At 44.4% G+C, this 25,465-nt stretch overlaps 1 protein-coding gene across 18 annotated transcripts in view; it reads left to right on the forward strand.

The window, feature by feature from the left end:
- Positions 1 to 7,636: 7,636 nt before the first annotated feature.
- APTX (aprataxin) overlaps positions 7,637 to 25,465 on the forward strand; it is a 79,635-nt gene continuing 61,806 nt past the window's right edge. For 5 of the 18 annotated variants that reach the window (XM_065530427.1, XM_045373354.3, XM_045373356.3 and 2 more), the window contains exons 1-6: positions 7,637 to 7,695; positions 19,421 to 19,581; positions 21,202 to 21,248; positions 21,485 to 21,787; positions 23,285 to 23,344; positions 24,779 to 25,005. In XM_065530427.1, the coding sequence (XP_065386499.1) occupies positions 7,658 to 7,695; positions 19,421 to 19,581; positions 21,202 to 21,248; positions 21,485 to 21,787; positions 23,285 to 23,344; positions 24,779 to 25,005 (836 nt within the window). In that variant the 5' untranslated portion in view covers positions 7,637 to 7,657. Of the gene's footprint in view, positions 7,747 to 17,579; positions 17,684 to 19,420; positions 19,582 to 21,201; positions 21,249 to 21,484; positions 21,788 to 23,284; positions 23,345 to 24,778; positions 25,006 to 25,465 lie in introns of those variants that run through there. The other 13 variants (XM_005581546.5, XM_074017343.1, XM_074017344.1 and 10 more) reach the window with 8 other exon arrangements.

A 25,465-nucleotide genomic window follows, 5' to 3' on the forward strand; every position in this document is an offset into this window, starting at 1 on the left:
CTACGGGGGAGGCTGAGGCAGGAGAATTGCTTGAACCAGGGAGGTGGAGGTTGCAGTGAGCCAAGATTGTGCCACTGTACTCCAGCCTGGGTGACAGAGTGAGACTCCATCTTAAAAAAAAAAAAAAAAAAAAAAAAAAACTTAATCAGAAGCTGTGTGTGGTGGTTCACACCTGTAATTCCAGCACTTTGGGAGGCCGAGGCTGGAGGACTCCTTGAGGCCAAGAGTTTGAGACCAGCCTGGGTAACATAGTGAGACTCTGTCTCTAATTAAAAAAAAAAAATCTTAGAAATTGTATAGCTATTTTATCATGAAACCTTAATGTCATAAAGGTTATATTTACAGAAATATGCTCAATTTCCTCATGAAAAAAATCTAAAAATATTCTACTTGGATATGTAGCCAAAATCAACATTATGTTCCCCAATACTTTGTTTTTTATTTATATTATTATATATAATTATAAAGAAAACATAAGGAAAGTTTTTTCACCAAGCTCCTTGTAGGCCTCCCCTCAGATTTACCCCCATGTGTTCTGCAAATATTAGAATTTTATCTTTGTGCCATGACATAATGAAATTGGGAAGCAGTAGGAGGTTAACTTACCTATATGAAATGATATCATTAGAAAATAGGAGGAGTGCATTAGGTTGGATTCCCCCAGAGCAGACACTGTCACAAGGATTTGGAATGCTAGTACTTTGGAGATGATCCCAAGAATTACCAGTAGGGGAGTGAAGAAGTGATTCAGGGATGGGAAGGAAACCAGAAGAAGACGGGTTGATAGGCAGGGTACCCCTCTGGGCAGCCTGGGCTCAGTCTTGCTGGGGAGCGTTGGGGAGACAGTGTGGTACACACATCAAAGTTGTTTTACCCTAGGGGTGAGAAAACATGTTTACCTACTTTTTTTTTTTTTTAAAAACATCATTTTCATTACTCTCAGTAGCATAAATCCCCCACTTTAGACCTGTATATGGTCAGAGAAGGCAATATCGCAGTTCTTGCAGTAAGAAGATTTTGGACATACGAAACATGCAACTAAATTTATGTTTCACTGGATTTTCATTCTATCACCACTAAATAACTTTTATGATTTGGCATCAGACCTAGGACTGCCTACAGAAAAGAGTATGTTTTGTCTTGTCCAGCTGATGCTGCCCCCAAATCTCCCTTGAGTCAGTGAACTTCTGTCCCTTCGTTCAGGCTGCCAGTGTCCTTTGCACTGCATCAGTAAACTGCTAACCGCTTTCCACTTTTCTGCTTTTGCCATCCCCACTAGTCCATTCTTGCTCACAGCAGCCACAATGACCTTCATAAAATGAACATCAAATATGTCACTTCCTAACTAACTCTTTAGGGGTTTTTCATTGAATGATGAATCCACATACAGTTCTTAAATGGTTTACTATTGTCCTTGCTCAGGCCTCCTTATCTTTCTTTCACTAACTCCATTGGATTTTCACCTCCACTGGACTTCTAGCAGCCCTAAAAAAATAATCTAAAAACCCTGCTATTGGGCCTTTGTACATGCTCTTTCCTCAGTTTGGATCACAGACCTAGAATATGCTTCCATCAAGTCTTTTTTTTTTTGAGATGGAGTCTCGCTCTGTCGCCCAGGCTGGAGTGCAGTGGCGCGATCTGGGCTCACGGCAAGCTCTGCCTCCCAGGTTCCCGCCATTCTCCTGCCTCAGTCTGCCGAGTAGCTGGGACTACAGGTGCCCACCACGTTGCCCGGCTAGTTTTTTTGTATTTTTTAGTAGAGACGGGGTTTCACCGTGTTAGGCAGGATGGTCTCGATCTTCTGACCTCGTGATCCGCCCGTCTTGGCCTCCCAAAGTGCTGGGATTACAGGCTTGAGCCACCACGCCCGGCCATCAAGTTTTGATGTGTTTGTTTCCTTTCTGTCTTTCTGGACTCAGTTTAATTGTCCTTTCCTCAGATAGGCCTTTCTTTTTTTCTTTTTTTTTTTTTTTTTTTTTTGAGATGGAGTCTTGCTTTGTTGCCCAGGCTGGAGTGCAGTGGCACGATCTAGGCTCACTTCAAGCTCCGCCTCCTGCGTTCATGTCATTCTCCTGCCTCAGCCTCCCAAGTAGCTGGGACTACAAGCGCCCGCCACTACGCCCGGCTAATTTTATTGTATTTTTAGTAGAGATGGGGTTTCGCCATGTTAGCCAGGATGATCTTCTTGATCTCCTGACCATGTGTTCTGCCCGCCTCGGCCTCCCAAAGTGCTGGGATTACAGGTGTGAGCCACCGCACCCGGCCAGATAGGTCTTTCTTGATACCCTCACAACCCTCTCCCTCCCTGCTGTTTTCTGGAGAACTCTGACTAATACAACTTTCCCAAAATGCCAAACAAAATGAGGTGTCCCAGCTATACTCTCTCAGAATTTCATATTTTTCCTTCTGAGCAAGTCTCTGGACCAGGCAACCACAGCCTCTGGCTTCACCTGCTTTTCCCTTAGACCAGGTAGGTACTTCTGCCTCCAACTGCTTTTCCCTTAGAACAGAAGTCTCAAAATCTTAAAGAAAGAAGGGCTGTCGGGGGGGCCAGACAGGTTATATAAGTGAGTGGGTGGAGACAGTGGCAAACTGGAGAGCACATGGCAGCTATTCACAATTCTAGCTGTTTGTTGTTGGACTTGGCTAGATTTATGGATTTTTTTCCCCCAAGATATCAGGAATCCTGATTTTTAAAAAAATTTCTATTAAAAGTTTTTTGTAGAGACAGGGTCTTGCTATGTTGGCTGGGCTGATCTTGGACTCCTTGCCTCAATCTATCCTCCTGACTCATTTTCCCAAATGCTGGGATTACAGGCATAAGCCACTGAGCCCAGCCAGAATCTGGGTTTTTATATGAGATCTCATTTCTAACCATTGGAGTTAAAACAAACAAACAACAAAACCCTAGGCAGAGTAGCCAAAGACAATCCTCAAAAAAAAAAAAGCAAAAAAAAAAAATAAATAAAGTTCTTATACTTCCTGATTTCAAAAGGTATTACAAAGCTATAGTAATCAAAACAGTGCAGTACTAGCATAAAGACAGACATACAGACTGATGGAATACAATAGAAATCCCAGAAATAAATCCTTGCATAAATGACTAAATGATATTCAATAAGTATGTCAATACCATTCAGTGAGGAAAGGGCAGTCTTTTCAACAAATGGTATTGCTAAAATCTAGGTATCCACGTGCAAAAAATTGAAGTTGGAGCTTTACCTTACATAGTACAGAAAATGAACTCAAGGCCAGGTACACTGGCTCACACCTGTAATGCCAGCACTTTGGGAGGCTGAGGCAGGAGGACTGCTTGAGCCCAGGAGTTCAAGATCAGCCTGGGCAACATAGCAAGACCTCTGTCTCTATTAAAAAAAAAAAATTAGCCAGGCTTGGTGGGACATGCCTATAGTCCCAGCTACTTGGGAGGCTGAAGTGGGAGGATTGTTTGAGTCTGGGTGGTCAAGGCTGCAGTAAGCTGTGATTGCATCACTGCACTCCAGCCTGGGTGACAGAGCAAGACTGTCTCACAAAAACAAAAACAAAAAATCCACACCTCAAAAATGGATCAAAGACCTAAACATAATACCTAAAACTATAAAACTCTTAGAAGAAAACAGGGGAAAAGCTTTATGACAGATTTGGCAATGTTTTCTTGGATATAACATCAAAAGACAGGCAGCAAAAGTAAAAATAGGTAAATTGAAGTACTTCAAAATTAAGTTTTGTGCATCCAGGGATACAGCCAGCAAGCAGAGTGAAAAGCACCCTATGAAATGGGAATCTTATATTTGATCAGAGGTCAGTATCCAGAATACATAAAGAACTCCTACAACAGGGCCGGGCGCGATGGCTCAAGCCTGTAATCCCAGCACTTTGGGAGGCCGAGACGGGCGGATCACGAGGTCAGGAGATTGAGACCAGCCTGGCTAACACGGTGAAACCCCATCTCTACTAAAAAATACAAAAAACTAGCCGGGCGAGCTGGCGGGCGCCTGTAGTCCCAGCTACTCGGGAGGCCGAGGCAGGAGAATGGCCTAAACCGGGGAGGCGGAGCTTGCAGTGAGCTGAGATCCGGCCACTGCACTCCAGCCTGGGCGACAGGGCGAGACTCCGTCTCAAAAAATAAAAAATAAAAAAATAAAAAAACTACATATTGAGTGTAACTACTATTCGGGTGATAGGTACACTAAAATTTCAGACTTCACCATTATACAATTCATCCATGAAACCAAAAACCATTTGTACCCCTAAAGCCATTGAAATTTTTTTTTTTTTTTTTTTTTTTTTTTTTTTTTTTTTTTGAGACGGAGTCTCGCTCTGTCGCCCAGGCTAGAGTGCAGTGGCCGGATCTCAGCTCACTGCAAGCTCCGCCTCCCGGGTTTAGGCCATTCTCCTGCCTCGGCCTCCCGAGTAGCTGGGACTACAGGCGCCCGCCAGCTCGCCCGGCTAGTTTTTTGTATTTTTTAGTAGAGACGGGGTTTCACCGTGTTAGGCAGGATGGTCTTGATCTGCTGACCTCGTGATCCACCCGTCTCGGCCTCCCAAAGTGCTGGGATTACAGGCTTGAGCTACCGCGCCCAGCCTAATATGTAGTTTTTAAAAATCTCTCACCTTCCTCCCATTCTCCCCGCTTCTGAATCTCCAATGTCCATTATACCACTCTGTATGCCTTTATATACCCAAAGCTTCACTGCCAATTATAAGTGAGAACTTGTGGTATTTTCTTTTCCATTCCTGAGTTATTTCACTTAGAAAAATGGCCTCAGGCCGGGCGCGGTGGCTCAAGCCTGTAATCCCAGCACTTTGGGAGGCCGAGACGGGCGGATCACAAGGTCAGGAGATCGAGACCATCCTGGCTAACACGGCGAAACCCCGTCTCTACTAAAAAAAAAAACACAAAAAAATTAGCTGGGCGAGGTGGCGGCGCCTGTGGTCCCAGCTACTCGGGAGGCTGAGGCAGGAGAATGGCGGGAACCCGGGAGGCGGAGCTTGCAGTGAGCTGAGATCTGGCCACTGCACTCCAGCCTGGGCGACAGAGCGAGACTCCGTCTCAAAAAAAAAAAAAAAAAAAAAAAAAAAAAAGAAAAATGGCCTCCAGTTCCATTCAAGTTGCTGCAAAAGACATTATTTCATTCTTCTTTATGGCTGAGTAGTATTCCATAGTGTATATGTACCACATTTTCTTTATGCACTCATCAGTTGATGGGCACTTAGGTTGGTTCCATGTCTTTGCAATTGCAAATTGTGAAAACAGGATCTCGAAGAGATATTTATACACTCATGTTCATAGCAGCATTATTCACAATAGCCAAATGGTGGAATATCCACAGATGGATGAATGGATAAAGTATGGTGTGTACATGCAATGGAGTGTTATTCAGCTTTAAAAAGTAACTTTTTACACATGATACAATGTGGATGAAACTTGAGAACATTATATTAAGTGAAATAAGCCAGTCACAAAAGGCCAAATACTGTCTGATTTTACTTATATGAGGTACCTAGAGTGGTCAGACTCATGAAAACTGTAAGTAGAATGGTGGTTGCCAGGTGTTGGGGGAGGAAAAATAGGGAGCTATTTAATTGATACGGAGTTTTTTTTTTCTTTTTTTTTGAGACAGAGTGTTGCTCTATCGCCCAGGCTGGAGTGCAGTGGAGTGATCTCGGCTCACTGCAACCTCCACCTCCCGGGTTCAAACAATTCTCCTGCCTCAGCCTCCTGAGTAGCTGGGACTACAGACGAGTTCCGCCACGCCAGGCTAGTCTCGAATTCCTGACCTCAGGTAATCCGCCTGCCTTGGCCTCCCAAAGTGCTGTAATTACAGGCATGAACCACTGTGCCTGGCCGAGTTTCAGTTTTTCAAGATGAAAAAGTTCTGGTGATTAGTTGCATGACAATATGAAGTTCCTGATAGTCTTAACTGCCTGCCATACATTTAGCTATGCATTGTGCTGCGTGATCTTGCTTTTCTGGCCACTAATACACTATAGACAATGGACTAGGCCTAACAAGCAGGACATGGAAACTCTGCCCAATTTTGTACATTATATAGTGAATAATGTAATTAGAATGATCCAGTTCAACTTTTGGATGCAGGACACACAAAGGCAGGTCAAAGAAGCACTCTTAACTGAGAGGGATGCTTAATTCTGAGGGAACAACAAAACTGGTCATGTCACCAGAGTTGCCTCTTTTTATCTTAAGCAGTTGTGAACAACATTCCTCAACTGTAAGGCCTGTGTGGCTGCTGAGATGCTGCTTGTGTTTTCCCACTTCTTCATATGACCCTAATATAAACCTGCATCTTCTCTGCTAACAAAAGCAAGCCTGTCTTGTGTTTCTTGGAACATCCTCCCACCTTCTGTCTTGAAAGCTCTAATAGCTCCATCATACTGTTAAGTCTCTGCTTTTCCATGGAAGGAAACAATATTCCACCTTGATAAAGAATGTGACTCCGTAAGTCTCAATTTTGTTAAAGAAAAAAAAATTCAATGATACTTGCTGAAGCATGGTAAGGAGGACTTTATTCAGGAACTTCATGATAGGTATATAGAGCTCACTGCAACAGGGTTTTTCAGTGGAAGAGAGATTGGGCTCAACTCCCAACAGCAGCATGGGCAATTGGGAATTTATGGCCAAGGAGCTGTGTAGGGGTCAGTGGATGGAAAATTACTAAGAGGAAACATCAGGAGTAAAGGAGATTCTGGCTAAATAGACCTAATAGGATTCTTGCTGGAGACAGGCCAACGTAATCAGACATCACCTGGGGGATGGTGGCGACTAAGGAACCTGATCAGATATTGAGAATAACCACATAAGGCGGGGTGGTGGTGGTGGTTCTTGCTAAACTGACTTAGCCAGGGTCTGTGCTAAAACTGGATTTTACAGGGAAGTGCACAGATGGGCCTAGCAGAAAATTCAGAAACGTAATTCAACCAAAGAATCTTTGCCAGTGTGTTGTATTTGAGAAAAATTATAAACTATACTTTTACCAACGAGATAGGGATTGTTCCTTCTGCTAAAATGCCTTTGAATAATTGCAATATGATTCTTAGGGAACGTTCTGGAATTGCTGTAAAAAATCAGTACACGCATCTTATCCCTGCATCCTGCTTTTTTTTCCTCCGGATTGCCCCTCAGTTCATTTAGTGTAGACAGCACTACAAAAATCTTAGCGGGTTTCCCCATTCTGTGCAGGTTCTCCATTCTTTCCTCCCTGCACAAGGGAGAAAGCGGACTATAGTTTAAAAAGCAAGTGGCAGTGCTACAGCAGGTTGTCTGCAGCAGTAGAGATGGCCTTAAAGGTTGTGAACATCTCCTTATGGAGTATCGAGAAGCTGCACAGCCACCTAGAAACGTCCACAGAGGGACTGGGTCTGAAATGTCACCCAATTCAGAGACTGTGAGGCAGTGACAGGCGAGTGGCCCTCAGGTAGAGCGATGGTGAGAGAGCTGGTTCCTACAGGCATAACTGCCACGATCCTCACTTGGACGACGGCCCAGGGAGAACCCAATTGGGGCGGACGCTTTTTGATCTGGGAACTGGGCAAGATTCTTTCAGCCAATCCATTAGAGAGGTGCTGCTGACATCACTGGCCGCGCTCCAGTCGACTTCTGATGTCATCCCGCAGCGCCGGAAGCGGCGAGGCACAGATGAGTAACGTGAATTTGTCCGTGTCCGACGTCTGGAGGTAAGGCGGTGGTCAGCCTATCTTCTCTGCTGGCTGGTCTCAGTGCCGCGGGTGAGCGTTAGGCCGAGGCTGCTCCTACCCTTGAGTGATGTGCCTTGAATGACGCTGCTTTCATTCGCTGCTCTCGCAGCTGCTTTCTCTGTCCTCCCGTCCTACTCCCTTGGGCTGTTTCAGCGGGCGCTCCTGTTGGTCTTCGACCCACTTTGTGTTTGTTCACGTGTGCTTCCGACACCTGTACGTACCTTGCTCACAACACCAGCAGAAAAAATATTAGAGAGTAGGCCCTGGCCAACCAAGGAGGCGGCCCAGTTTGTCGGGAAGGACAGCGTTTCCGCTAGAAATGCTTCGTGAAAGGCACTTGAGGGACCTTAGCAGCATCCTCAACAGGCCTTGTAGGAATGCCAGAAGAAGCAATCCTTGGCCGGGCGCGGTGGCTCATGCCTGTAATCCCAGCACTTTGGGAGGCCGAGGCGGGCGGATCACCGGAGGTCGGGAGTTCGAGACCAGCCTGACCGACATGGAGAATCCCCGTCTCTACTAAAAATACAAAATTAGCCAGGTGTGATGACGCATGCCTCTAATCCCAGCTACTCGGGAGGGCAAGACAGGAGACTCTCTTGAACCCAGGAGGCGGAGGTTGCAGTGAGCCGAGATCGCGCTGTTGCACTTCAGCCTGGGCATGCCAAGAGCGAAACTCCGTCTCAAAAAAAAAAAAGCCTTTCCCCATACATACCAGTGATAGTGGCTCAACATAGCAGGGATGAAATTTCTATTTGGAATTACTGTGGTCTAGGTTTGGAACTTTTTGGGATTGTTCATATGCGAGACAATACAGATTTGTGCTCGTTCTTCTTATACAGTTATTGCTTTTCTTTCTGTCTTGTCTTGTCTTCTCTTGTCTTTTTGAGACAGAGTCTCACTCTGTTACCCAGGCTGGAGTTCAACGGCACGATCTCGGCTCACTGCAACCTCCGCCTCCCGGGTTCAAGTGATTCTCCTGTCTCAGCCTCCCAAGTAGCTGGGATTACAGGCGTGTGCCATGACGCCTGGCTAATTTTTTGTATTTTTAGTAGAGATGGGGTTTCACCACAGTTATTGCTTTCAAATGATCTTTTTATATGTCCACAGCTCCTGCTTGCCCTACCTTCGCTATTAACAACAGCAATAATAGTGTTGAATGCTTTTTATCAGACACTGAGCTTTACATACTTTGTCCTTTAGCTCTTGTGACAATCCCATGGTGCAGAGCAATTGTTAATACCCCTTGACACTTGAGGGAATGAAGACTTGGAGAGGTTAAATAACTTGCCCCAAGTCACACAGCGAGTAGGTGGTAGAACCAATATTTGAATTCAAGCAGTCCGACTTCAGAGGCCTTGATCTTCGCCACTGTTCTATATTGTTTTTCTTCGACTGTCCGTTAAGTTCCCAGACACCTACTCTTTGTTACCTTTTATTTTATGGAGAAAATTAGGGTCATGAGACGTGCTTTCCCTCACATTTCTGCCTCTGCTTTCCTTTTTAAAGTCATCAAGATTTATACCCTTTACTTTTCCTTTTGTCTCAGAGGATGAATTGTCTTTCTAATCAAAGCAATTTCTTTGTATTTGCTTCTGATATTTTATGCTGTCACTTATGATACCTTGTTTTCATTTGTCATTTCTGTCTTCCAGTCATGTATAAACAAGGCCAGGTTTCTCAGATCTCTGACAATTCCCCCTGCCGAAGAAAGAAAAAGTCCTTGGTGATCCATTTTAACTTTAGCTGTCATCCAATAACTTTCTTTCCCTTTATATCTAAACTGTTTTAATGAGTATTCTAAACTCTGCCTCCATTTCCTCACCTTTTGTTTCCTTCTGTATCTAGCTCTCAGACCCATCATTCCCCTGAAATTTCACCCCAAGGTCACCAGTGATTGATTATCAAACCAGGTAGACATTTTCCAATTATTGCTGGATCTCTTTGCTGCTTTTGGAACTTGGTCATCCCTCTTACTCCCTTCTTCTTTGCTTTACATGTCAGTGCTCTCAGATGATTTATTCAACAAGTATTGATTGGGATACAGAGATGAACAAGGCAGATAAAGTGTTTTCTCTTAAGGAATTTACATTCTAGCTGTTCTTCATGTGCCTTTCTTACCAGTCATTTCTGCTATGGGTAGTCATTTTCCTCCTTCCCTAAATGTTGGGTGTTTCTGTTGTTTGTTACTTTGGCATATGAGCAATGAAAAACCATTATTTTCATTCTGTACACATTGCCTGAGTGAACCCATCAGCTGGCTTGGTTTTAACAACTTCCTACATGCTCCCAAATTGAAGTTGTCAGCTTAGACCTCTCTGAGCTTTACCCTCACCTCTGACTATCCTGCTGGACATCTCTGCCTGCAAGTCCCACAGACACTTCAAATTCAGATGACTGAAACTGAACTCAGCATCTTTCCTGGACTTAACTCTTACCACATTCATCACTAAGTCCTGATAGTTTTAGCCGCTAAACGTCTCTCAAATCTATGCAGTCTTCTCCATCTCTACTGTTGTCCTTTTATCTGCAATATCATGGCCTTCTAACTGATTTCCCTGCTTCTAGGCCTATTCCCCCATATCTGTTCTCCACAGTACTCCCCTCCACTCCCAGATGGTCTTTGGAAACAAGTCTGCATCAAATTCCCGGTTAATCTTTAAAGATCTGTCCATGCATTCATCCATTCTTTTCTCTAATTCATTCAGCAAACATTCATTGTCTATTGGCTTGCAAAATCCATTGAAAGTTCTCAAGTTTGAGCTTCTCAGCCAGGGCTCTGCCTCATCTGAACCCTGCCTGTGTCTCCAGCCTCTTCTCTGCCTCATGCTTTAGGTTCCTGCTCACTGAATGGCATTTTCATGGGTACTGTGCTATTTCTTCTTTGTGTATTTGCCCTTGTTCTCTTTGCTTGGAATCTTCTCCCTGTTTCCTTTCTCCACCTCCTCCTCCTCACCTAATTAGGCTGCTCCTTTTCACCTAATTAACCCAGTTTATAAATGGGACTCATTTATAAAGTTTAGGTCCACCTCGTCCAGGAAATTTTTTCCTGACACCTCCTTCTTCCCAGTCTCGGTTGGGTACTCCAGCATTATGCTTCCACCCTTTGTACAGAGCAATCATCATATTTACCACATCTACTATTAATATAATTGTTTCTGTGTTTCTCTCCTCTACAAGATTTAGTGTTTTATAGATGAGGTCTTGGTGTGTTGCCCAAGCTGGACTTGAACCCCTAGGCTCAAGTAATCCTTCTACCTCAGTCTCCCAAGTAGCAGGGACTACAGGTACGTGCTGCCATGCCTGGCTAAGACTGAGTTTTTTGAAGGCTGGGCTCATATATTATCTCTTTATTCCCAGCACTAGAATGGCACAAGGTACACAGGAGTGTAGTAATTTTGACTGAATGATCAAATGAGTGAAGCCAAAAGTTATTATGCAGTGGTTAAGAACCCATTCTTTGGAATTCAAATCGTAGCTCTGGCACATATTGGCTATGTTACTTGAACATGTTACTTATCTTCTCATCCTTAATTTTCTCTTCTTAGAATGGAGTTGTGAGTATTAAAATGAGACCATGTAAGTAAGACATTTAGCATAGTGCCTAGCACATAGTATGCACTTGATAAAGGTATGCTGAAAACCAGGGAATCCTGAAGTAAAGGCCAGGCCTAGCCTAGGACAGTGATCTCCAGAAACCCCCCTCATTGTTTTGTGAATGCGTAGACAGTGATGCAGTCTGTTAGCAGGGAGATTATAATCTTGTTTGGAAAGTAGAATTACATCCACATTAAACATTCAGAGAACTGTGAGGGTAGTTTGTCCACATCCAATAATAAGATGTAGAGAAGAGAAGACAGCTCAGTGAAGGCCTTAGGGAGGAGGTGAGGCTTGAAAGTTAAATAGGATTTGGATTTTAGGAGAAAGGAATACCAGGAGACCATATTAAGAATGACTTAGGCCGGGCGTGGCTCCTACCTGTAATCCCTGCAGTTTGGGAGGTCAAGACAGGAGGATCGCTGGAGGCCAGGAGTTTTAGACCAGTATAGGCAACATGGTGAGACCCCATCTCCATAAAAAATAAAATAAATTAGCAAGGCATGGTGGTGTGTGTCTGTAGTCCCAGCTACTCAGGAGGCTGAGGCTGGAGGACCACTTTAGCCCAAGGAAGTTGAGGCTGCAGTGAGCTGTGATGATGCCCTGCACCCAGCCTGGGCAACAGAATGAGACCCTGTCTCAGAAAAAAAAAAAAAAAGTGATTTATTTGGGAGACGCTGTTCAGTATATTATACCTGAAGGGTATACATACAGGCATACCTCGGAGACATGGGTTTGGTTCTAGACAACTTCAATAAAGTGAGTCACATGAATGTTTTGGTTTCTTAGTGCATATAAAAGTTACGTTTATACTATACTGTAGTCTGTTAAGTGTGCAATAGCATTATGGCTGAACAATGTACATACCTTAATTAAAAATACTTTGCTAAGAAATGTATCAGTCACCGGAGCCTTCAGTGAGTTGTGATCTTTTTGCTGATGTTGGGCGGGACTTGCCTTGATGTTGGTGGCCGCTGACTGATCAGGGTCACGGTTACTGAAGGTTTGGATGTCTGTGGCAATTTCTTAAAATAAGACAATAAAGTTTGCCGCATCGATTGATTTTCACAAAAGTTTTTCTGTAGTAAGTGATGCTGTTTGATGACTTTTTTTTTCTTTTTGTCTCATTTATTTTTTGAGCCCAGTTTATGGATTTTTATAGCATTTTACCCACAGTGTAACTTCTTTCAAAAATTGGAATCAGTCCTCTTAAACCCTGCCGCTACTTTATCAGCTAAGTTTATGTCCTGTGTTGACATTTCTTTTTTTTTTTGAGACGGAGTCTCACTCCGTCACCCAGGCTGGAGTGCAATGGTATGGTCTCAGCTCACTGCAACCTCTGCCTCCCGGGTTCAAGCGATTCTCCTACCTCAGCCTCCTGAGTACTGGGACTACGGGTGCCTGCCACCACACCTGGCTGATTTTTGTGTTTTTAGTAGAGATGGGGTTTCACTATGTTGGCCAGGCTGGTCTTGAACTCCTGACCTTGTGATCTGCCTGCCTCGGCCTCCCAAAGTGCTAGAATTACAGGTGTGAGCCCCCAACCTCTTTTTTTTTTTTTTTTTTTTTTTCTGGAGAGACAGAGTCTCTTTCTGTCATCCAGGCTGGAGTGCAGTGGCACGATCTCGGCTCATGGCAACCTCTGCCTCCTGGGTTCAAGAGATTCTCGTGCCTCAGTCTCCTGAGTAGCTGAGATTACAAGCGCGTGCCACCACACCTGGCTAATTTTTGTATTGTTAGTAGAGACAGGGTTTTATCATGTTGGCGAGGCTGGTCTTGAACTCCTGACCTCAAGTGATCTGCCTGCCTCGGCCTCCCAGAGTGCTGGGATTACAGGCATGAGCCACAACACCCAGCCCTTTGTTGACGTTTCAGTAATGTTCACTATGTCTTCACCAGGAATATAATTCATCTTAAGAAACCGTTATCTTTGCACATCCATAAGCAGCAGCTCCTCATCCATTAAAGTATTATCATGAGATTGCAGCATTTCAGTCACATCTTCAGGCTCTACTTACAATTTTAGTTCTCTTTATTTCTGCTACATTGGGAGTGACTTCCTCCATTGACGTCTTGAACCCCTCAAAGTCATCCGTAAGGATTGGAATCAACTTCTTCCAAATGCCTGTTTATGTTAATATTTTGACCTCCTCCCATAAATTGCAGATGTTCTTAAGGGCATCTAGAATGGTTGAATCCTTTTCAGAAGGTTTTCAATTTACTTTGCCCAGGCCCATCAGAAGAATGTGTTTCTTAACTAATATGCCCTTAAGAAATGTATTTCTTAATTAATAACACTTGAAAGTCAGAATTACTTCTTGATTCATGGGCGGCAGAATGGATGTTGTTTTATCAGGCACTAAGGCAATATTTATCTCCCTGTATAATATATCTCCATCAGGGATCTTGGGTGCATTGTCAATGAGCAGTAATATTTTGAAAGGAATCTTTTTTTTATGAGCAGTAGTTCTTAACAGAGATCTTAAAATATTCAGTCAGTCATGCTGTAAACACATGTGCTGTCATCCAGGCTTTGTTGTTCCATTTATAGAGCACAGGCAGAGTGGACTGAGTATAATTCTTAAGGGCCTTAGGATTTCTGAAATGGTAAATGAGCACTGGCTTCAGTTTAAAGTCTCCAGCTGCATTAGTTCCTAACAAGACAGCCTGTCCTTGAAGCTTTGAAGTCAGGCATTGACTTCTCTCTACCTTTGAAAGTCCTAGATGGCATTTTCTTCCAGTAGCATCAAAGATCACTGATCACAGATCATTGTAACAGATATAATAATAATGAAAAAGTTTGAAATATTGTGAGAATTACTAAAATGTGACAGAGACATGAAGTGAACACATGCTGTTGGGAAAATGGCACCGAAAGACTTGCTTGACACAGATTTGCCAGACTGTCAATTTGTAAAAAAGTGCATCATCTTTGAAATGTGATAGAGCAGAGCACAAAGAATGTATGCCAGTATGTATGTGTTTCTTGGGGAAAAGAGGAGAGAGAGGGATGGGCAAGTGGGACTAGTTCTGTGAAGAGGAATGGGAGGTAAAATACGTAACCACTGTGGAGTTACAGTATGAAGAGCTTAACTTCAGGCCTGAGGGACTTGAGATGGATCAGGGCAGGGCAAGTTTCCAGGACTGTGGTGGATATTATGGTAGCCTCCAGCCACATGGAGTTATTTAAGTATTAAGTAAAAAAATGTAGTTCCTCTGTTGTCCTAGCTACATGTTAGATGCTCGATTGTCACATGGTGTGTAATTTATTGGACAGCTCAGGTTTAAAACATTTCCATCATTGCAGAAAATTCTATTGGACAACACTATTTGAGGTTACCTGATTTCTGGCCTTGTGTGTTCTATCAGATCACTTGAGTTCTTTAAGGAATAATCAGAATTTCTTTCTGACGAATCCCCTCAACTCTAGAATGAAAGATATAGAGCCGGGCTGGGCGCGGTGGCTCACACCTGTAATCCCAGCACTTTGGGAGTCCGAGGCGGGTGGATCCCCTGACATCAGGAGTTCGAGACCAGCCTGGCCAACATGGTGAAACCCCGTCTCTATTAAAAATACAAAAAGCCGGCGCGGTGGCTCAAGCCTGTAATCCCAGCACTTTGGGAGGCCAAGGCGGGCGGATCACGAGGTCACGAGATCGAGACCATCCTGGCTCACACGGTGAAACCCCATCTCTACTAAAAATACAAAAAATTAGCCAGTCGTGGTTGCAGGTGCCTGTAGTCCCAGCTACTCGGGAGGCTGAGACAGGAGAATGGCCTGAACCTGGGAGGCGGAGCTTGCAGTGAGCCGAGAGCCGGCCACTGCACTCCAGCCTGGGTGACAGCGAGACTCCGTCTCAAAAAAAAAAAAAAAAAAAAAATACAAAAAGTAGCCACGTGTGTTAGTGCACGCCTGTAATCCCAGCTGCTCAGGAGGCTGAGGCAGGAGAATCGCTTGAACCCATGAAGTGGAGTTTGCAGTGAGCCGAGACTGCCCCATTGCATTCCAGCCTGGGCAACAGCAAAACTCCATCTCAAAAAAAAAAAGAAGAAGATATAGAGTTGAAAAATAGATAGTTGGGATTTATCCACCTAGATGTGAGAATGGATAGGATTGCCCAAAGAGTGGAACACAGCATTCCATCATAAGAAGAGCCATAGAAGGAAGGGAGAGAGAAGGCAGGAAGGAAAACCGGGATAATTATTACTCTCATGCAGAGTAAATAGCATTTGATAATTCACTTGTAAATATTTATTGTATGCCCGCTGTATGCCAAGTGTTAGATTAGGTGCTAGGGGTATATTGATAAGCAAAAATGGGCATGACCACTGTTACAGAGTTTTCAGTTTATGGAGTTTTACAGGAGGGACTGGGTTGAAGATTCAGGAACGCCCATCCTCCTGCACTTGCGATATTGTAAAACACTCCATTCCTAGAAGTTGGAATTGGAGGCTGAAACGGGTGAAGTTATTATTTAAGGTTAGTTACATAACCATTGTGCAGTCACTGCTTCAGCTTCTCAGGAAGTAGTAAAAAGAAACACCAGCCGGGCGCGGTGGCTCACGCCTGTAATCCCAGCACTTTGGGAGGACGAGGCGGGCGGATCACAAGGTCAGGAGATCGAGACCACGGTGAAACCCCGTCTCTATTAAAAAATACAAAAAATTAGCCGGGCGCGGTGGCGGGCGCCTGTAGTCCCAGCTACTCAGGAGGCTGAGGCAGGAGAATGGCGTGAACCCGGGAGGCGGAGCTTGCAGTGAGCCGAGATCGCGCCACTGCACTCCAGCCTGGGCGATAGAGGGAGACTCCGTCTCAAAAAAAAAAGAAACACCATAACTTGAGAACTTTGGGGGAATAAAGTATCTGTATTGATGGAGGGCAGGAAGGGTAGTTCGTATTATCCTGCGTCTGTCAGCCATACTCTCTGCTGCCCACTGGATTCCTCTCTGTCCCTGCTCTCAAAATCTGTTCTCTTCTGGCTTCTCTTATTGTCAGTGTAAGTAGTCAGTCACCACATATTTCCCAATGCCTGGTGAAGACATACTTCACTTCTCAGTCTGTTACCTGCTCATTCTTCAGTTTCCAGCAAGTGCAAACAGATGCCCCTTGGAACGCACAGCATTTGAAAGTGGGACCTGCCCATAGCACCATCATCATTTGAGGCTCCAGGTTTAGGATTTTAGATTTATAGCTGCATCAATTCCTTCACAGAGACTTGCTGAATTGTCTTTTTGACCTCTCTGGCCCACGTTATATTAGCAGCCTCTTCACTAATCTCTGACTCTAGATTTCTCCATGGTAGACTGCCTACACACAGCTGTTAAGTGTTCTTTGGATGCTGTTGTTTTACTGTGAAGCTCAAAACCTGGCAGCTGTCTCCTCTTGGTGATGTTAAATGTGAACTTTTCAGCCTAGTATTCTTTCGACACCTCTGTCTTTTTTTGTGACTCTCCGAGGCAGCTCCTGTGGTTCGGTCAACTAGATCTGCTTTTACCCTGACCTATGGCTTGCCATTGGCGAAATCTGTGCTGCCACTTGTGCTTTTTAAAATGGAATGGCCCCGTCCACTCCATTTCTTCTTTATCAGTCCCCTTGGCTCCTAGCCGTCTCTAACTGGGAGGTTTCTGGAAGCCTGTACTGGCTAATACAGGACTTTTTACCTCCTTAGTGCTCATATACTCGCACTAAAATCTTATTCATTTGAATTTGCATCTCCTCAGCTGTCATTTGCTCACTTTGCCTTGCATTGTCTTGTGTTTGCAGATGGAAATAAAACTGATTTTTGAAAATCAGGTTTCTTTTTTCTTTGCTTATGGACATGAAACTTGTGCAGAGGGCATAAGTGCTGCCTTGAGTGTAGGCAGGTTTCCAGGAGAGGCATGTTAGAGGCTTGAGGACTGATAAGAGTCTGGAGTCTAGAGAGGCATCCTCTCTCTGCCCATAATTCCCTGTTTCACCTCATTGGGTGATCTCATCTTCTCTCTTTGCCTCAGCCTCTGTGACATGTTGATGCCTCTCAAATATATGCATTTAGTCCATTCCCCTCTCCTGAGCTTCATACCCATATATCACAGCTTGAGTCTTGGATCTTCCACAGGCAACTTAAACTAATTACATTTCAATATGAAATTGGTCCTTCTTTCTTCACCTTCCTTTTTATCTCCAAATTATGTCTCCTTGTGTATTTTTCATTTTGGTTAATGGGCATCTTCCAAATTAGAAGTCTTTGGTCAGTGTCTCTCTCTTTTTTTTTTTTCCCCCTTGAGATGCAGTCTTGCTGTATTGCCCAGGCTGGAGTACAATGGTGCGATCTCGGCTCACTGCAACCTCCGCCTCCTGGGTTCCAGCGATTCTTCTGCCTCAGCCTCCCGGGTAGGTGGGACTACAGGCACCTGCCACCACGCCCAGCTAATTTTTGTATTTTTAGTAGAGACAGGGTTTTATCATGTTGGCTAGGCTGGTCACAAACTCTTGACCTCGTGATCTGCCCACCTTGGCCTCCCAAAGTGCTGGGATTACAGGCCTGAGACACTGCACCTGGCCTTATTCCTTTGTCATTCCCCAAATGTCATCAGTAATTAAGTATGTCTTCCAGATTTCTCCTGGCTCTTCTTGCTCTCCATGCCCTTTGCTTCGGCCATTGTTGAGGCCTCATCTCTCTTCTGAATTTCTTGTCTTTCTCTTTTACTGATAGTCCACAACAAGCCATAAGGGTTGTTTTTCAAAAGAACATCAACACTTCCATTGTTTGCAGGTTGTGTATTGCACAAAATTGCCACATTCACACTTTAGAAATTGTAGGTTTGCGGCTGGGTGTGGTGGCTCACGCCTGTAATCCCAGCACTTTGGGAGGCCGAGGCAGGCAGATCACCTGAGGCCGGGAGTTTGAGACCAGCCTAACCAACATGGAGAAACCCCATCTCTACTAAAAATATAAAATTAGCTGAGCGTGGTAACACATGCCCGTAATCCCAGCTACTCGGGAGGCTGAGGCAGGAGAATCCCTTGAACCCAGGAGGCAGAGGTTGCTGTGAGCCAAGATTGCGCCATTGTACTCCAGCCTGGGCAAGAGTGAAACTCCGTCTCAGAAAAAAAAAAAAAAGAAAGAAAGAAGTTGCAGATTTGCGTATTTATTATGACTGTCTTCTGGCAGATGGGAGTAAAATATATTGTTCTAACATCAGTATGTTATGACAAGGAAGGAAAACCTATGACACATAAAGACACCTAAGCACTAGAGAACATCTTTTTTATGTCCTTAGTTCTCTGGCAGGCAAACCCCTTCTCACCCTTTAAAACCACACATTAATATCCCTTCCTCGTGGAGCCTTTTAAAATATTCTCCACAAGAGTCAGTCAGTCCTTTTACTCGGCTAATGCCATATTTGGTTACTCTCTTCTTGTAGTGTTTATCACATTATACTGTAAATATTGGTATATGATTCTATCTGTCCTACTGCATTCCAGGATCCTCAAGGACAGGGACAATGTCCCTATTTTATTCATCCTTTGACTTTCAATATGTAGCCTAATGTCCAGCACATATCAATACATGTGTAATAGGCCAGGTGTGATGGCTCATGCTTATACTCCCAGCACTTTGGGAGGCCAAAGTGGGTGGATCACCTGAGGTCAGAAGTTTGAGACCAGCCTGGCCAACATGGTGAAACCCCATCTCCACTAAAAATACAAAAATTAGCCAGGTGTGGTGGCAGGTGCCTGTAATCCCAGCTACTCAGGAGGTCGAGGCAGGAGAATTGCTTGAACCTGGGAGGCAGAGGTTGCAGTGAGCCGAGATTGTGCCGCTGCATGCCAGCCCGGGGACAGAGCGAGACTCTGTCTCTAAATAAATAAATAAATAAATAAATGTGTAATAAATATTTGATTGCTTAGCATGATTCCGGCAGGGAGGTAAATACTTACTCACATTATCTCAGTTAATCTTCACAACAGCCTCCTGAGTCCTGTCATTATCATGGTTTATAGGTGAGAAAATTGAGACTAGGGTGGTGAAGTCACTTGCCTCAAGATAAACAGCTGGTAAATCACATGCATGGTGGCACTGGGTGTGGTCCTGGAGGACTCGTGCTGGTGGATCTGTTTTTCTAGTGATTTTCTTGTTTTGTCCCTCAGACTGATGATGCGGGTGTGCTGGTTGGTGAGACAAGACAGCCGGCACCAGCGAATCAGACTTCCACATTTGGAAGCAGTTGTGATTGGGCGTGGCCCAGAGACCAAAATCACTGATAAGAAATGTTCTCGACAGCAAGGTAACTGGTCATAGAAATGTGGAGATTACTATGTTTGGTTATGTGGGATAGTGATAACCCAAGATGCATATTTTCTGGGTGCTCTTGATGGAAAATCTGTTGTCTGTCAAAAATACTGCTCAGGAACTGAGCTCTTTTAGCCAACACCAGGGCCCTATTTATTCCTGATTCTGCCCTCCCAGTGTGGTAATGTTCAAGGCAGGGTGGGTGAAGGTTGGGAGCAGGCAAGTTCATCCTGTTACCATGGGATGGTGGAATTGAGTCCTGCCCTTCTTTCCCTAGGGACATTGCTCAATGGGCAGCAATATGTAAACTCTGGAGTCTACAGGTGAAACCATGTCTCTCTGAGAAGTAATGGGGTAGTGCCATCCTTTACATATTGCCTCACGCAGAGAGTAACATCTTTATGAGACAGTGGCATCTAGCACTTGTCTTAGGGTTTAATAACATGAAAGTCCTTGCCCTCAGAAAAAAATCCTTACCATGTATCTTGTTTTTTCCTGTAAACATGCACACTGCTGCCTGGAGTGTGACTCCCCACAGCAAGGTTTCCCAAGGGTTCTGAACTTAGAGATTTGGCATCTGCAGCACTGATTATGATCTTTTCTATATGAGTTAATCTAAGTGGAGGGATACAAAGCCATGCCTGAGCTGGGTAGGCCCAAGATGCAGAAGCAGCGGCTGCTTCTCTCTCTGTTCCCTTCCTCACAACAGCAACTGAAGGGGCATGTATGTGGCACCCTGTCCTCTCTGGGGAGCAGCTGTGGTGGTTCTTCTTTCCTCCCTCTTTCAACTCCAGATACCTTGTGCATTTATCAGAACAGGAATGCTTAATGTTACCACTTCTCACACATGCTCAGATTGTTCTGTCTCTGCAATCATCTTTCTAGAACATTCTTCTCCTTCCACCCAAAGCTACCTGAGTTTCTGTCTTCCAGGAATGTGTCTTTTACTGTTTTCTCTTTTAAAGTCGTCTGGTAGTTTTTGTTTTTCCAAAATAATATTGGAAGCCAGATTTAATCCTTGGTCAAGAGTTTGTGTGAGAAATGGGTCTTTTTTTTTTCTCCTGAGACAGGGTCTCACTCTGTTGCCCAGGCTGGAGTGTAATGGTGTGATCTTGATTCACTGCAACCTCCGCCTTCTGGGGCTCAAGTGATTCTCCCACCTCAGTCTTCCAAGTAGCTGGGACTACAGGCACATGCCACCACACCTGGCTAATTTTTGTATTTTTTTTGTAGAAACGGGGTTTTGCCACGCTGCCCAGGCTGGGAGAAATGGGTCTTCTTTTCTGGTGGCAGAGTCTGTGATCATGAGCAGGCCAGGGGTTCTGGAATAGGGAAACTTGTGGGGATTAATTGAAGCTGCCTCACAGGGATCTTGGCAATAGCTAAGGGAGTATGTATGCTGTTGGACATTTTATGGAAGGATTTAAACCTTTAGAAATTGATGGGATTTGGAGCTCCAGCCACCTGCATAACAGGTGATTGCTAATAGGCCTTTAAGGAAACATCTGTTCAGCTGCCTCCTGTAGTGAAGCTTCATTGTTTTCTTTCGGGAAAATAGGAGCAAGTGCCTGGTTCTTTGTTGCATTTGTGTTTAACTTTTTCCAATCTCTTTCAGTACAGTTGAAAGCAGAGTGTAACAAGGGATATGTCAAGGTAAAGCAGGTAGGTGTATTTATAACTTGGAATTTTATACTTGATGATTTTCTTATGCTGTTGACTTTAGAGTGTCTGTGCCAGCCAGTGAAGGCTTCTCTGTCATGTATGGAAGTGATGGAGTAATATAGGTGAACATTAGGCAAGGTGCTTGGCATATAGTAAGTGGTTAATGTAGCAGTGGCTATCTTACTGTAGGTGCTGTTGCTATTATTATAATTATTTTCTGATTGTTTATCCCATAGGTAGGAGTCAATCCCACCAGCATTGACTCAGTCGTAATTGGGAAGGACCAAGAGGTGAAGCTGCAGCCTGGCCAGGTTCTCCACATGGTGAATGAACTTTATCCATATATTGTAGAGTTTGAGGAAGAGGCAAAGAACCCTGGCCTGGAAACACACAGGAAGAGAAAGAGATCAGGTGACAGTGATTCTATAGAAAGGGATGCTGCTCACGAAGCTGAGCCTGGGACAGGGCTGGAACCTGGGAGCAACCATAACCAATGCTCCGTGCCTCCAAAGAAGGGAAAAGATGCACCTATCAAAAAGGTGAGGGTAGTGTGATTGGTAGATGATGTGGAGAAGAAATGAAATATAATGACTGCTTAATTGTTTTGTACACTGTAAAGTTCAGAAATGTGTGAGGGGTTGTTAACCATGATGAAAGAGTCACTTGTTTGTGGCATGAAAATCATTTAGATGAATGTTCCTTTATGTGCTTTTTCTTAAATTCCTGAGGTAAGCCACTTGAAGGTAGAGCAATAATGGCAGTGTGCACTTAACACTGAACAACTAAAATGGATCAGTTGTTTATGCATCTATAGAAGGTTTTCATAGATCATGTAATTCATATGCTGATGTCAAAGTGGAGAATTGGTCAGGCTGTAGTTGGAGTGAGAGAGGGCAAAGAAGGTATGACTCATACTCTGGCATTTCTCACCTTCATCTAGACAGCCAGCTGTGAATATAGGAAAGCTGGCTGGGTGCAGTGGTTCACGCCTGTAATCTCAGCACTTTGGGAAGCTGAGGCAGGCAGATCACTTGAGGGTCAGGAGTTTGAGATCTGCCTGGACAGCATTGTGAAACTCCATCTTTATTAAAAATACAAAAATTAGCTGGGCGTGGTGGTGCACGCACGCTTGTAATCCCAGCTACTCAGGAGGCTTAGGCAGAAGGATTGCTTGAAGCTGGGAGGCAGAGGTTGCAGTGAGCTGAGATGGTGCCACTGCACTCCAGCCTGAGCGACAGAGCGAGACTCCGTCTCAAAAAACAACAACAATAAAATATGGCTGGGTGTGCTGGCTCATGCCTTTAATCCCAGCACTTTGGGAGGCCGAGATGAGCAGATCACCTGAGGTCAGGAGTTCGAGATCAGCCTGACCAACATGATGAAACCTCCTCTCTACTAAAAATACAAAATTAGCTGGGCATGGTGGTGCACGCCTATAATCCCAACAACTCCAGAGGCTGAGGCAGGGGAATCGCTTGAACCCGGGAAGCAGAGGTTGCAGTGAGCCGAGATCACGCCATTGTACTCCAGCCTGGGCAACAAGAGCGAAACTCTGTCTCACAAAAAAAAAAAAGAAAAAAAAGAATATAGGGTCGGGTGTGGTGGCTCACGCCTGTAATCCCAGCACTTGGGGAGGTGGAGGCGGGTGGATCACCTGAGGTGAGGAGTTCAAGACCAGCCTGGCCAACCTGGTGAAACTCCATCTCTACTAAAAAATACAAAAATTAGCTGGGTGTGGTGGTGGGCACCTGTAATCCCAGCTACTTGGGAGGCTGAGGCAGGAGAATCACTTCGGAGGCTGCAGTGAGCTGAGATCGCGCCACTGCACTCCAGCTTAGGTGAGACAGAGCGAGACTGTCTCAGAAAAAAAGAATATAGGAAGGCAATGGAGTGAAGTAAAGTCAAGTGAATCTTGTTTAATTCTCAAAAACTAAGTTTATTTCCAAGTTTAGTTGTGCTGTCACACAGTATTAACTATTGCCAAATTTAATTATTGGCATTTATAATTTACATTGCTTGTTTTTTTTTTTTTTTAGGAATCACTGGGCCACTGGAGTCAAGGCTTGAAGATTTCTATGCAGGACCGCAAAATGCAGGTCAGAATACAATTTTGGAATTTCAATACCTTTCATGTTGTAAATAACTACTCCACAGAGGTCTTAATTACAAATGAAATCAAAGGATGTCAGTCTTTCCGAATGAGATTCATTTTATTGGGCTTTTCTGTGAGAACAAGAGGTTTTTCCCATTGGCAATAAAGTAGCAACTGGAATTGTTTGGAGAGAAACCTAAGTTCTTCAAATGAATATCCCCTCTACCTTGTCCCTTTTAAACTTCTGGGTACTTTAAGGGAAGTTGCATTAACCTTAGTATGGTTCCTTTCAGGGGAGCATCAGAGATAATATACTGTGACAGTAGTACTGTGCTGCCCTGGCATTAACAGTCAGACATCCCTGTAATCCCAGCACTTTGGGAGGCCGAGGTGGGAGGATCACCTGAGGTCAGGAGTTTGAGATCAGCCTGACCAACATGGAGAAACTCCGTCTCTACTAACAATATAAAAAATTAGGCCGGGCGCGGTGGCTCAAGCCTGTAATCCCAGCACTTTGGGAGGCCGAGGTGGGTGGATCACGAGGTCAGGAGATCGAGACTATCCTGGCTAACGTGGTGAAACCCCGTCTCTACTAAAAATACAGAAAACTAGCCGGGCGTGGTGGCGGGCACCTGTAGTCCCAGCTACTTGGGAGGCTGAGGCGGGAGAATGGCGTGAACCCGGGAGGCGGAGCTTGCAGTGAGCCGAGATCACGCCACTGCACTCCAGCCTGGGAGACACAGCGAGACTCCGTCTCAAAAAAAAAAAAAAAAAAAAAAAAAATTAGCTGGGCGTGGTGGCGCATGCCTGTAATCCCAGCTACTCGAGAGGCTGAGGCAGGAGAATCGCTTGAATCTGGAGGTGGAGATTGTGGTGAGCTGAGATCACGCCATTGCACTCCAGCCTGGGCAACAAGAGCGAAACTCCATCTCAAAAAACAAAAAAAAACAAAAAAAAACCAAAAAAAACCAGGCATCATCCTTGAGGAGCCTTTGAGTTACACTTCAATTACATTCCTGGTTGACAAGGGGCAGGTCTAATAGGGCTCACTGGAACCCATGTGTATGTGTCACACAGTCTGCCATGTTGGAGTGGAGAAGGATGCTTTTGAATTTATGCCTACAGAGATTTTACATCAGATCCTTGGGAACTATTTTGTACTATGCATCTTCTGTGTATTCTGTGTAGTGTGGTGGTTGAAAACAGACTCTGGAGTCAGCTAGATCTGAGTTGAAATCGTAGATTTCCCTCTTAGGAACTATGACTTGTGCAAGACACTGAACCTATCTGAATCTCAGTGCTCTCATCTCTCAAAACTGGGCTATGAAAACTATTTGCACAAGATTGTGAGAATTAAGTGACTTAGAGAATATAACAACCAGGCACACAGAAGATTCTTAGTAGATGTCTGCTTCCTTCTCTTGTGTCCCTCTGCTAGGTTTACAAAGATGAGCAGGTGGTGGTAATAAAGGATAAATACCCGAAGGCCCGTTACCATTGGCTGGTCTTACCATGGACCGCCATTTCCAGTCTGAAGGCTGTGACCAGGGAGCACCTTGAACTCCTCAAGCATATGCACACTGTGGGGGAAAAGGTGATTGTAGATTTTGCTGGGTCCAGCAAACTCCGCTTCCGATTGGGCTACCACGCCATTCCGAGTATGAGGTAAGCCATGTGGGTAGTGCTGCTGGCTCCTGGTTCTGTCCAGGTGGGCAGATAGATTAAGCCTGGGCTTGCTGAAGGCACTGATTGCACTGAGGCCCAGGGAAGTGGGATGGAGTTTTTCCAAAGCAGGTGGGCTGAAGCCTCCATCTCTCTGCCTGACTTGCATGCAAGCTTTGAGTTCCCACTTCTGCCTATAATTCAGTTACATTTGGTTCTTTGTTCCTCTCAAAATATAAACCTTCGAGAGCCTAATATATGAACTAGATGAAGCAGCTTCGTTATCCTCAGATGAAGAATTGTGGTCAGTGGCTTTTATCAGATTCTTCAAAAGCATCTGTAACCCCAGAATGATTAAGGACCATTACTCTGAAGGAAACAAACATCATAGACTTCTGTAATGACAGCTTAGTAGATGCAGGATTTGAAAATAAAATGAGAGAAAAGTGTAGAATCTGTTTTC

This window comes from Macaca fascicularis, chromosome 15 (genome assembly GCF_037993035.2).
Source record: "Macaca fascicularis isolate 582-1 chromosome 15, T2T-MFA8v1.1".
In the NCBI taxonomy this organism is placed as follows: domain Eukaryota; kingdom Metazoa; phylum Chordata; class Mammalia; order Primates; family Cercopithecidae; genus Macaca; species Macaca fascicularis.